The sequence below is a fragment of the Cotesia glomerata genome, linkage group LG7, assembly GCF_020080835.1.
Source record: "Cotesia glomerata isolate CgM1 linkage group LG7, MPM_Cglom_v2.3, whole genome shotgun sequence".
Taxonomy (NCBI): Eukaryota; Metazoa; Arthropoda; class Insecta; order Hymenoptera; family Braconidae; genus Cotesia; species Cotesia glomerata.
The window spans coordinates 15,669,088-15,682,453 of NC_058164.1; the positions used below are offsets into that span (position 1 = coordinate 15,669,088).

Below are 13,366 nucleotides of genomic sequence, written 5' to 3' on the forward strand. Positions count from 1 at the left end.
ATTAGAGCAGAGAAAAATTACTATTGATTCGTCTCTTTCGTATAATGAAAAATTACATGAAATATGTAATTACATTGATAAATTGCCGTCGGATTCAGTCTGTTTGGTACCTACTTGTAAGCAATGTGATTTAATAAATTCAGTTATGACGAGTAAAATTTCTTCTGAAGAAATTATACTAACGGCTCGTGACCACTTAGATTGTAATAAATCATTGATAAAAAAAGTATCTGACACTTTAAATAAAATAGAAGATAATGCTAGTCAATCAGCTGGACTTGCTAAAACTATAACAATAAAAATTGGTGCAAAAGTTATGTTACGTCGAAATATTGATGTTACTCTTGGTCTAGTAAATGGTGCTATTGGAACAGTTAAGTCAATCTCCAAGTCGATTGATGGGAGTGAAATACAAACTATCAATATAGACTTTGGTGCAGATGTCGAATACGCTATTGAAAAGATTAAAGTCAAATTTCAATTATTTGAAAGAGCTTTTGTTGTAAGAGAACAATTCCCATTATGCTTGAGTTATGCAGTGACTATTCATAAGAGTCAAGGCTTAAGTTTAAAAAATGCTATCATTGAAGCGGGGAACACCATTTTTAATGTTGGTCAAATTTATGTAGCTCTATCTCGTGTAACAGAGTTACGTGGATTACATTTAATCAATTTTGATCCTTATTCCATTAAAGCAAGCTCTTCAGCAATTAAAGAATATAATCGTTTAAGAAAAATTTATAGGTCTGATTTACCTAATATAACAATTCCTGATATACGGTGGCAAAAAGTATGGGACATGATTTGGGCAATTGAAGAACATTCTATTCAAATGGAACCCAAAAATGCGAAAAAAGTTCCTCTTAGTTTATTAGAATTTCGAGGTATTGAAAACTGTGATAACGTTTCCGATGGTCTTAATTCAATTATTCAGTGCATGTTTAATAATACAATAATTAGAAGATAATTAATCAATCATGGCCTAAGGAATCAATCTGTCAACAATAAACTTAGTAATTTATTTAACATATATAATAATCGCGAATTAGTTTTAAAGTCTAGTGATATTAAAGAATCATTAATAGAGCAGCCTTGTTCGATTACAAATATCGATCCTGTATCAGTATTTCTTAAAATTTGTAATGATAATTGTGATATTAGAAATTTAGTGCAATTTAAATTAGAAATTAATGATCGATGCAAAACGTGCAGTTATTCCAATTCCTATAGTGTATTATAAAATGTATTACAAATTTCAATACATGATGAGAAAAAATATTCGAACTACAAGAATTAATTGATTCATCATTTGGATATTGGTTTACTAGTTTGAAATTTTGTGAAAATTGTAAGGAAGCCAAAGATACGCTAACAAAAATTTCATTAAATTCTTTACAACAGATATTAGTTGTAAAATTAGTTTTGTCCGTACAAGGAAAAAAAAAATTGACAAACAGGAAAAAAGGATTTATAAAATCGGTACCCAAAGCAAAAATATCATTATGTAATACAAAATATGCTGTTGTAAGTGCTATATTTAACTCTTCAAAAGATGGTACTTCTGAAAATCATCATGTTGCGATGATTAAACATAATTTATCTTGGATCCAAATAGATGATGAGACTGTACAATCAGTAAGATGGCCTGCAAATTCTAAAAGTGCTTATGTATTTTTCTTACAAAAGAAGTAAATTGAAACTTGAGGTATACATCGCATCTTAATATCTGAATACTTAAAATATATTACCCTATCTTAAACTTAACAAAAAATTAAATGAAATAACTACTACTAATAACTTATTTTAAATTTAAAAATAAAATGCTTAAACGAACTCAAACAGAAAAACTAAAATTTAAATAATTGTAACATTAAGTCAAAAAAATTCCATTCTATAGATTGTAAGTTTTTTGCATGGTTTTGATTATTTTAACCTCTATTATTAATTGAATGATTATCCTATCTTAAACTAAAAATTAAATGGAATTACTACCAACAACTTATTCTAAATTTAAAAAAAAAATACTCAAACGAACTCAAACAAAAAAATTAAAATTTAAATAATTATAATACTAAGTAAAGAAAAAATCATAATCCGAACAAAAACAGTTTCACTGTAAAAAAATCGCGCCAAGTCCACGTTCATAAGACTATTAGGAAAAAAAAATTTTTATTTCTTTACAAAAAGATATAAAATAAAAAATTAAAAAATCCAAGTAACCGATATGGTTGTATATGATTTTTGGACATTAAAAAAAATTTTTTGTAAATTTAAAAATTAAAAGAAACAATTTTGGAACGTATTTAGTGTGCGTGGTTACGAAATATTTCACTTTTTATGAAATTCCTAAAATCTATCTACTAGGACTTTTAAAAAAAATTGAAGTACACAATGACGCACACCAAGTACGTTCCAAAATTGTTCCTTTTAATTTTTAAATTTACAACAAAATTTTTTTTAATGTCCAAAAATCATATACAAACCATATCGGTTACTTGGATTTTTAATTTTTATTTTATATCTTTTGTAAAGAAATAAAAATTTTTTTTCTTAATAGTCTTATGAACGTGGACTTGGCGATTTTTACAGTGAAACTGTTTTGTTCGGATTTCAGTATTTTTTGTAATTATAATAAAAATTTGCAATTGGTACCAACTTAAATCTCAAGTTGGCTGCATTTTTTATAGCAAACTATCCCCTTGAAGCTACAGTTTATGTAAAAATAATTGCAGCGCACCCTGGCGGGTGTAGATGCAAGCTGTGAAATTTATTTTTTTAACTGTAGTTTCCCATCTATTGGACTATTACCATGCATTCTCGAATTACTTAGTCTGTGGCATGTCACTTTTTACATCGAAAAAAAGTCAGGATCGAAATTTTTGAGCTTGCTATAGTTTGTGCTGATAAAATTTAATAATTTCAAGTAGATTAATTGTTATAATTGAATATAATTAATTGATATCAGTAAAATAAAGTATGAATTACTGTTATAATATAAAATTTAGAAACAAGAAGTACCGTAGAATTAAATAAAATTTCGCAACCTCGAAATACCGTTCTGCTTACAGTAAACACACTCGGTAGTCTGGCGCTCCGTTTACAACGGATTTGAACGGAACTTGGCGCCAGATTCTACCGAATCTGTGGATAATAAAAATAATAATAATTATAAAAATAAAATACATTGGATCAATAACTGAGTCACGTACAGTATCTCAACGTTAGATTCTTTTTGCTCATACAAAACCAGAGACTTGAAATTTTCACTTTTTTGCTACAACAGCATTGTCGAATTTTTCAAGACGATACTGGCTATACTAAATATCGAGAACGTCATATTTTAAGAGCGCGTAAAAAACATGGCTGTGACTTATTTTACTTAAATTAATTGCACGCCTCATAAGCGAAGCGTTGAGGTTGTGCTTTACTCTCGACATTTCGAAAAAAGTAGTTTTCTTGAAACTGAAATTGATTTTTTGTCATTAATATCGCACTTACAGGTTAATATGAGTACACTTATATCAAGTCAAATAATTTGTCAGGCACATAAAATATATTTCAATAACAATTTTTTTGTTTAACATAGAAAATAATAACATTAAACATAATCTTTTCTGAAGGTCCGTGTATAAATGGGTGTATGTGGCAGGGAAATTGGTCGAAAAAATGATCGTATCAGAATAATTTTTTTTTTATTATCTAAAGTAACACACGACGGATTTTCTTAATTAATATGAGCATTCAATTCACTGCCGTTAAATTATTATTTATAAAAAACTAATATATGACTGTGGATTTTTTTGTATATCTATCTATACATTTTATTATAGTATTTTTTTTCCTCACCTTAGAGTTATGGCGCCCCTAAACCATAGCAGTTTTCTGTTTTTTATTATTTTGCTTTTTATATTTTATTATAATTAATTTTATTGTAAAAAATGAAATTATGAGGCGTGCACTTTTGGATTTTCAAAAATTTTTTGATTATTTGATCACTAATCCAAAGCAGCTAAATGATTTAGATGTTTGCGATTTATGAATTTCACAGAAAATGAGTAAGGGTTTCGTTGCTTATTATAGCTACCATAAGCCAGTTCTTACTTTTATAGGATTAATTATGATACTAATAATGTACATACACAAAATTCTAATGTACTTATTCAAGAATTGTAACTAAGGATAAAATATATTTTATACTCAATAAACGATCATTGATAAATAACCTTTCCTCACATTATCATATCAATGTATATAAATTTTAAGTAATAAGCTAAGCTTTTCTCAAGTTAATAAACAATTTCTATATTAAATAGTTCGACTTAGATTAGTTGAATTTTTATCACTTCTGTCGAGCGTCCCGAGATGCACACGTTATTATTAATTAATTACTTATGACTTTTTTTATTTGATTAATTACAAGAGTCAATGAGAAAAGACTCTTCTGAAGATTGTCATCAATGCAAAAAATTACAATCTGTAAAATGATTTTAAAAACTACCGCCCTAATATAAAATGTCAAAGTAATAATGACATACTTGATATCTTTCGAGGATTTCTTCAAAGATTGCTTTCATAACCGTACTACCTTAAACATTTGCGGCTTCCTTTAATAATTAATAATAGGATTTTAATTATATTTTTTTTCCATTTTATGTTGCCCGATGTAAACGCGTATGTTATTTTCGCTCGTCCTCAAAATTATAACTAGTATTAATTCGACTCCCATAATGAATTTAATTATTACCAGTTTTAAATTTAAATCTAAACTTAAAAATACTTTAGTAACAATAATAATGATGATAAAGAATTTAAAAAAATTAAACTAAAAAGAAATAATGCTTTAATTTTTGGTCAAGTGTTTGAGGTTACAGGAAATTATTCAAGGAATCTCTTGATAATTCATTAGTCTAGTAAAAAAATTAAAATAAATATGGAGGGAAGAGAACTAGTATTTTTACTCGGCGAAAAAACGTAACAGTTAACCAACAATTGTATTCCTCTAAATTAAAATACGCCATAGTCTTGAAGTTAGTCACAGGTCGACACTCGCAAAAAACGGGCCACGATTCATTATTGGTTAAAATTTAGGCGCGCGCATAGCACGTTATTCAAATTTCTAGTAGCATTGAAAATAAAACCACAACTAGAAATTATTCAAGAATGGATGATAATCCTACAACAGGCGGGATACTTCAGTTGGAAAAAGATAACGTAAAGCTTGCGTGTCTAAACACCAGAATGCGCGACATTTTTTTTACATACACTGTACATAGAATCAAGGGTAGAAGGTTTACTAGATACAACATAGCACACTTATGTCTTTAAGTTACAAGTGTAATGTATTAAGAGGCGACCAAAAAATGACACTTAACAAAAAGATACGAAATCCGAACAAAAACAGTTTCACTGTAAAAAATTGCGCCAAGTCCACGTTCATAAAACTCATCTCAATAATATTTGCCCTTTACAAAAAAAAATTAGACTCGTTTCAATAATTTTCATTTTCTACAAAAAGATGTGAAATAAAAAAAAATACCAAGAAACCGTCATAATGTTGAAAAAATTGAAAAAAAAAATTGGTTGAAAATAAAAAAATTAAAAAAAAAAAAATTTTATCGTACTTGGCGCGCGTCATTGAGTACCCCAAATTTTTTCAGGATAAATGAAGAAAACATCCTTTTAATGTTTAGAAATTTATAAGTAAGTCAACGTATGTTATTTCATAATAAGTTTTACAAAAGTTAGATAAAATCGACATGTCATAAGCAGTTATGCAAACTACATACAAGTCGATACGCATGCATGCGTTGGGTCGGTTGCATTATGAGAATTGTGTTTACTAAAGAATAAAACATATGGCCGATTAAATTGGGAAAATGCGGTGTGAGTGCCAATTAAAATGTGTTTATTACAATTAATCGAAGCAATTTCAAGATTTTATATTGCATAGGGTTCTTCATTAAAGATTAATGACAAAGCTGAAAAAAATGAATCCAAAAATTTTATATAATTTCTGACTTCTTGAGCACACCACCATATTGACAGTTGTTTCCACTAAAGATCTAAAAAAAATTTTGAAAACGGATTTTTTCACTGAAACTGATAATTAATACACTAAGCAGTGTTTTTCATTGGTTCAGTATACTTGACTAATGTAAATCTATATAAATACGTATAATTATATATATTCAAGCGAAATCGTTTTTTCTTGAGTTGAAATTCTTCCGAAAAAATTTGGGTACTCAATGACGCGCGCCAAGTACGATAAAATTTTTTTTTTTTAATTTTTTTATTTTCAACCAATTTTTTTTTTCAATTTTTTCAACATTATGACGGTTTCTTGGTATTTTTTTTTATTTCACATCTTTTTGTAGAAAATGAAAATTATTGAAACGAGTCTAATTTTTTTTGTAAAGGGCAAATGTTATTGAGATGAGTTTTATGAACGTGGACTTGGCGCAATTTTTTACAGTGAAACTGTTTTTGTTCGGATCATTATTATGACCAATGCGTTTATTAAAGGCGGGAATGAGAAAAAGTGGAGGATTGACTAATAAGAGTGAAGGATTAACAGTATTAACAGTGAAAATTCAAAGAAAATATATTTATTGAATCTCATATAAATTTACAAATCTAACTTACCAAAAAAAAAAAGGAAACCAACACAGAAAAAATGATCCCACTATTATTCCTATAGATATTATAGCTTTGTGTACAGCAAACCATTTGTGTAACTTCCAACAGTTTCGTTTATCTAACAAAAATTCACCGTTAAATATTTATCAACAATATAGAACACATATATGGTATAAGATAATAATTTTTCGGATTGAAAGAAAAAGCAATGGTGATGAAATTTATTACCCTTGAAAACTGATACCGTGTAATAGAAACGAAAAGTATAAAATTAACAAAGAAAAAAATATCTATCAAGCAACTAAAAAATTTGTAAATTCTAAAAAAAAAAAAAAACAGTTTTGCTGTACAAGTCTTACCACTTCAAGTTCATAATATTTTTTACAAAAAAAAAAAAAAAAAAAAAAAAAAAAATTTATCCCGGGAAATATATTTATATATAATTATATATTGAATATATATATATATAGAATTATATATGATTATATCTAAACTTTTATATAAAATATATATAATCATATATAGACTAATATGTTGTATGTATATTTTATATAATTCTGTATATGATCAGATCTGAGTTATCTAGGTCTATATATGATTATATATAATAATCTATATACAGGGTGTCCCAAAAGTCGCGCACCCCATTGTAGGGATCGAAAGAGAAAAATATTCTGAGACGAAAAGTCCTGAGCCATTTTTTTATTAAACGCATAGGTAATTAATTATTAATTAATGATAGTGACCAATCAGGAGCGCGCGACAGAAGAATAAGAAGTGAGTGAGAAGGCTGTAAGGGACGCGAGAGTGAGATGCCAGAGCTACTGCCGGCTTCTCGAGCAGTAGACAGAGAGTGGGGACGGACCGGTCGTGGACGGCGGACGTACGTGATGCTAGGTGGATGTGTAAGATCGTGTACTAGTATGAGTGTATCGGCAACAATGTACATATGAATGTGGATAAGGACATTTCTTTAATTACAGGCACAAGATTTGATAAATTCATAATCATATATAACTATATATGATTATGCAAATTCATTTTTTCCTGGGTATCGTTAACTAAAATTCTAAAGTTCGTATGTAAGAAAAAAATCTTATATATTTAAATTTGGTACAGAAAAACGAGGGAAGAGATAAAAAAACAGTTTCAAAAAAATGAAAAGCAAAGGTGGAAGTGATCAAGACATGTTCATCAAAATTAAGTTATGATAAAAATATAAGTTCACACTTACCATTGAAACAGGAGAATTTCATTGTTATAATATTACGTTGATTATCAGTGCAAATATTAGTATTAATTGTTGGTATGACATTCGGATAAATGTTTTGATCATTGCTCAGAGTGGATAATTTAATAAGAATATGATTATTGTAAGTATGTTTATGGAGTCATATTGAATTGTGTTTTTGATTTATGATTGTTTTATATATTTTAAAATACAATACTATAATGGTGAATCCAGGAATCCAAAACGACATCATAGCACTTGTAAATCCATACCAACGATTTTCAATAAGTATGCACACTAGGGTGATTTTTTTTTTTACTTTATTTTTTTTTTTTTTCATTCCCATCGTGAATTCTTGTTGGAAATACCCAAAAAAAAATTCCCTGAAAGTTTGAGCTCTTAATATTAATTAACGTCCTCGACCAAGGCATGTGAATATTTCCCATTGAAAATACACAAAAACTTTGATTTTTAATTTTTGAATTTCTAAAGCTCAGCGGCATTTCATGGGATCACTTTGATCGAAGATGGTTTTTTCTTAGAATTGAACGCTCTACAAAAGTGCCCATTGCCGCAAAGTCGTAACTCACACTGGCGAGGCAGTACGGGCCACTGAACCTGATTTTTTCATAAAATTGGCGTTTTTTCGCATTTATCTTGTAAATATCAAAAGATACGGAAAAAATGTAAATGACAAACTTGTAAAGAATTCAATTTCCAACAAAAAAAAGTCCTATGGACCAAATCGCTAAGATCAATATTAAGCGAGATATTAAGCCTTGAATATATTTTTTCGTGAAATTTTGGCCGATCATTGATTTAAACTTATTAATATCTTGTTTACTTTCTCTGTTTTTTATATTTTTTCTTCAATATATTTTTTTAAGGCTAGAAAAACAGGATATGATAAGTATCTTACATTATAAAAGCTTATATCTTAATAATCTTTAATAAATAATGGATTTACGAGTTTCTGCATAAAACTTATCAATTCAATTACACTTAAATAATTTATATATCATTAACAGTTTATTAAATTATAATAGTTCGAATTATATTAACAACAATAAGTATTTAATAAAAATAAAAACAACAATACCAATTAATTATTATTGAAAGCAGAAAAATGAATTGTTAGATTAATTCATTGTCAATATATTGTGATTTTTTACACGATGTGTATTGAGATCGATGGTGCAGAACAGTTTGAAAAATTCTTTGTCTTTCATCTTCGTTATAAGTCAATACTTCATTAAAACTTTCGGCTAGCGCTACTCCTCTTTCCGCAGTATCGTTTACTACTTTTAACTTTTTGAATGTATCATAACATCGTTTATACTCAAGATTTGATTCCCACAAACTTGGATCTGTATGCAAAAATTCATAGGGGAGCTCAAATTGCTCAAAAATAAACAACGAGTTTGGATTGCTTTTGGAGAGCTTTCGATAACCACCGTGCGTGATGAAAAGCACCAGGTGCTTTAAATTCGGCTCTATGACTTTTGATACCACCCAAAAAGATACAGTTCAGCTCCAAAAACTCCTTGTAATCATTTCTCGGATGATGATTCTAACAAAAAATAAGAAAAATTTAATAATTGCGGCCAGAAAAGAAGATATTTTCAGAATTTTAAAGTAAAAATATTATTTAAAAGGCAAAATTTATAAAACTAAATCACTTAAAAATTCGAGTTATATCGAAGGATGCAAAATAACTACACTGATAAAAGGATTTATTTACTATTAATAATTTGATTTATTTGAAGATAATAATTTAATTTAATAAATATTTTTAAACATTAAATAAATATTTATTAGGGAGAAAAGTACATTTAATAATATTTAATAAATATTTATTAATAGATAACAAATATTTATTAACAGTTAATAAATACTTGGTTGAGTGAATTTGTTTGGCTTGCAATGTTATATGATATGAAGGTTGCTTATAAACAAAAATCATCCTTATAAATTATTTGCATTAATTATATTACATTATAATAACATTTATTGTAAACTACCAAATTCTATCACAGCTCATAATTATTTTTTATATTTTTACATATTAAAAACGTTAATTTATTAAGTGAATTGAATTATTATCAATGTATTCCAGTTATAGGGTCATAAAAAGTGTCAAAAGAAAATTGCTATTTTTGCTTTTTATCCTAAATAAATATTTGTTAACAGTTAACAAATATTTATTAACTATTAATAAATTAATAAATATTTATTAACAGTTAATAAATTCTACGTAATGAATACTAATTAACTGTTAATAAATATTTATCAAATCCCATGATGTTAAAACATCATTTATTAACAGTTAATAAAGCTTATTAAATATTAACAAGTCCTTCTATCAGTGTATCAGAAAGATCTAATGACTGTAAAAGAAATTAACTTTATAAATAATAATTCTTTCAATGGTAAAACTATTTATGAATTAATTAATACCTTCAGTTGATTTTCTATGAAGTCAAGAATATCGTCTTTTCTTTGATTTAAAATAAGTGCAATATCTTTATCCTCTGTGCCGATTTCATACGCAGATTTATCAATTTTTTCCCAATTATCTCTGAGTCTTTTGAAAATTGGTACATTTGGACTATTCGTCACTGGCCAAGCAACTTCTGCAACATTTCGTAACATCAATTCAGAAGTATGATGGCGACAAGCAAGATATAATAAGTCACGGCCAATTTTATCTTCTAATAATGCACATGCGCCATTAAAACAACCTAAAACAAAAAATTAGTTATTGATAAACTGTTATTTAATTATCAGTTATTCAAATTTTTGACTCAGCTTATATTTTAACTCAACATTCGTAAAAATAATTAAAAAAATTAATCAAATTCTTATTTGAAAATTTCTTCCCAAGTCAAAAAACAAATACTGTGATATAAATTCATTCAACCACAACATTAACTTACCGGTATTTGAACTAGTTGTATCAAAGCACATTGCTTTAACATTATCGCAAAGATCCCACTCTATCAGCGTTTCAAAAATGGCTGAAGCTTGGCTTTCACCTGTGCCATCAGAGAGAATCGGAGTTTTTAAATTTTTATCAGTATTTATTCCGGTGACGTGTATTGATAATCGTTCTGCTTTTGGTTGACCATTTCCCGCAGGAAGCATCTTTCCATCCCAGTGCACTACGAGAGAGTCATCAAAAATTTCTTCTTCTTTGATCGTATCGACAATTTCTTCTCTTTTTGAAATACGCGCATTGCGAATAGTGGAGTAACTTAAATTATATTTATCAATCTCAAGTCCTAAACTTTGAATAACAGCAGAAATGATGTACATCGCATTTCTGTTACTAGTTTTAGTTCTATCTAGTGCTAATACTAATTCCGAAGTCAGAATATCAATTTTATTTTTCTTAGGCGCTGGCATTGTATCTTCAAAGTCTGAACAAGTTCGCTTCAATTCACTGGAATTTGATATGGAACTACAGAAACTATTTAAGGACGACTGTTGGGATAATTTCATTCCTGAAATGAAAAATGTTAACAGTGAATTAGTAAACATATTAGCTGAATGTTAAACAAATCAAATATAATTAAACAAAACTATTATAATATTAGAACTAACCAATTTCCTCATTATTGGGAGTTTCTACTTCCATCGCAGACAGATTTCCAGAAGTTTCTTCTGGTATAACGTCAATTGCTGGTAGATGGATATTTCTATTTCCTTTACGACAATCTGTCAAAAATTGCTGCAAATTTTTCGGTAAATTTTTTAGTGCAGCACAATTTGCAATGTCAAATAATTTATCAAGACGTTTGCTAAACTGTTCCACATTTGTTCGTTATCTTTTCGATGTCTTTGCACGACTTCGATGATTCTTCAGTTTCATGTAGTCACTGTGAATTTTTTCCAATTTTTTAATACTGTGCTGAGGTCGAGAAGTTGGAATCAAAAGATTAGCCCAAATAGCATTCGTATCACTGATCACACTACTAGCACTTGCTCGTATACTTAATTTTAAGGATTGATGTTTGTACATAAAGAGATACAATACATCCCTACACGAAGGTAACTTAATATTATTAATATTATGAATTTCAAATCCAATTTAATAATTATAAACTTTATTTCCGATTTGTTCAGACATCTTTGACAAGAATAAAAATGATAGAAAAATGTAACGCAACGTAAAGCATACAAATGCGACGCGAGTACATTCAGTGTTCACTGAGCTTCGTTCTCGATATTTGCGGCATTAGTATCACACAATAAAGAACAAAAAAAGCGCTGCAATTAGGCGGGCGATTTATTAAACTAATTCAAGGTTACGTAAAAGAGGGGATTTTTGGAGAGGAGAGAGGCTTTCGATTTGCGGACAATGACTGAGCTTTCGCTGGTCGCGTACTTTTTGTCAAACGTTGTTGATCAACTGGTGGGGGAATCACCGCAATGTTAGTTACATCGCAACGTTGCCATTAGATTATTAAGTACCTACTGACGGAGAAGAAACAAAGAGAAAAGAGTTTGTTTAAATGTTTATTATCATTAAAGGTTAAATATTGTAGATTATTAATTTTGCTTTAGTTTTCTAGCCTTAAAAGTTAAATATTGTAGCTTATTAATTTTGCTTTAGTTTTTTAGCCTTAAAAAAATATATTGAAGAAAAAATATAAAAAACAGAGAAAGTAAACAAGATATTAATAAGTTTAAATCAATGATCGGCCAAAATTTCACGAAATAATATATTCAAGGCTTAATATCTCGCTTAATATTGATCTTAGCGATTTGGTCCATAGGACTTTTTTTGTTGGAAATTGAATTCTCTACAAGTTTGTCATTTACATTTTTTCCGTAGCTCTTGATATTTACGAGATAAATGCGAAAAAACGCCAATTTTATGAAAAAATCAGGTTCAGTGGCCCGTACTGCCTCGCCAGTGTGAGTAACGACTTTGCGGCAATGGGCACTTTTGTAGAGTGTTCAATTCTAAGAAAAAAACATCTTCGATCAAAGTGATCCCATGAAATGCCGCTGAGCTTTAGAAATTCAAAAATTAAAAATCAAAGTTTTTGTGTATTTTTAATGGGAAATATTCACATGCCTTGGTCGAGGACGTTAATTAATATTAAGAGCTCAAACTTTCAGGGAATTTTTTTTTGGGTATTTCCAACAAGAATTCGCGATGGGACCGAAAAAAAAAAAATAAAGTAAAAAAAAAATCACCCTAATGCACACCTACGGATAATAATGATTATATTAATAAAATAATAAATTCTTAGAAATATTTAATAAGTAATTTATTTTAAAAGAAACTTTTATTGAATATAATTTAAAGTGCATGTACATGATATATTAATCAGTGTCATATAGAGTATTTTTCAAATACAATATTACTCAAATAAATTATGATAATACTTGGAGTTTTAATATATAGAGCCAATCGAGACTAAATAATTTTTTACCGATATCAAGTGATATTTATAGATTTTAAATAAACAAAATCTACTTCGACAGGAT

At 28.2% G+C, this 13,366-nt stretch overlaps 1 protein-coding gene across 1 annotated transcript; it reads right to left on the reverse strand.

Annotated features, from left to right (window-relative positions):
* Positions 1 to 9,269: 9,269 nt before the first annotated feature.
* On the reverse strand, positions 9,270 to 11,684 carry LOC123269673. The gene is made up of 4 exons (XM_044735510.1): positions 11,471 to 11,684; positions 10,804 to 11,370; positions 10,325 to 10,608; positions 9,270 to 9,437 (listed from the first exon to the last, which is right to left on the reverse strand). Exons 1-4 carry the CDS (start codon positions 11,502 to 11,504, stop codon positions 9,270 to 9,272), a joined length of 1,053 nt encoding a protein of 350 aa, XP_044591445.1. The 5' UTR covers positions 11,505 to 11,684.
* Positions 11,685 to 13,366: the final 1,682 nt, after the last annotated feature.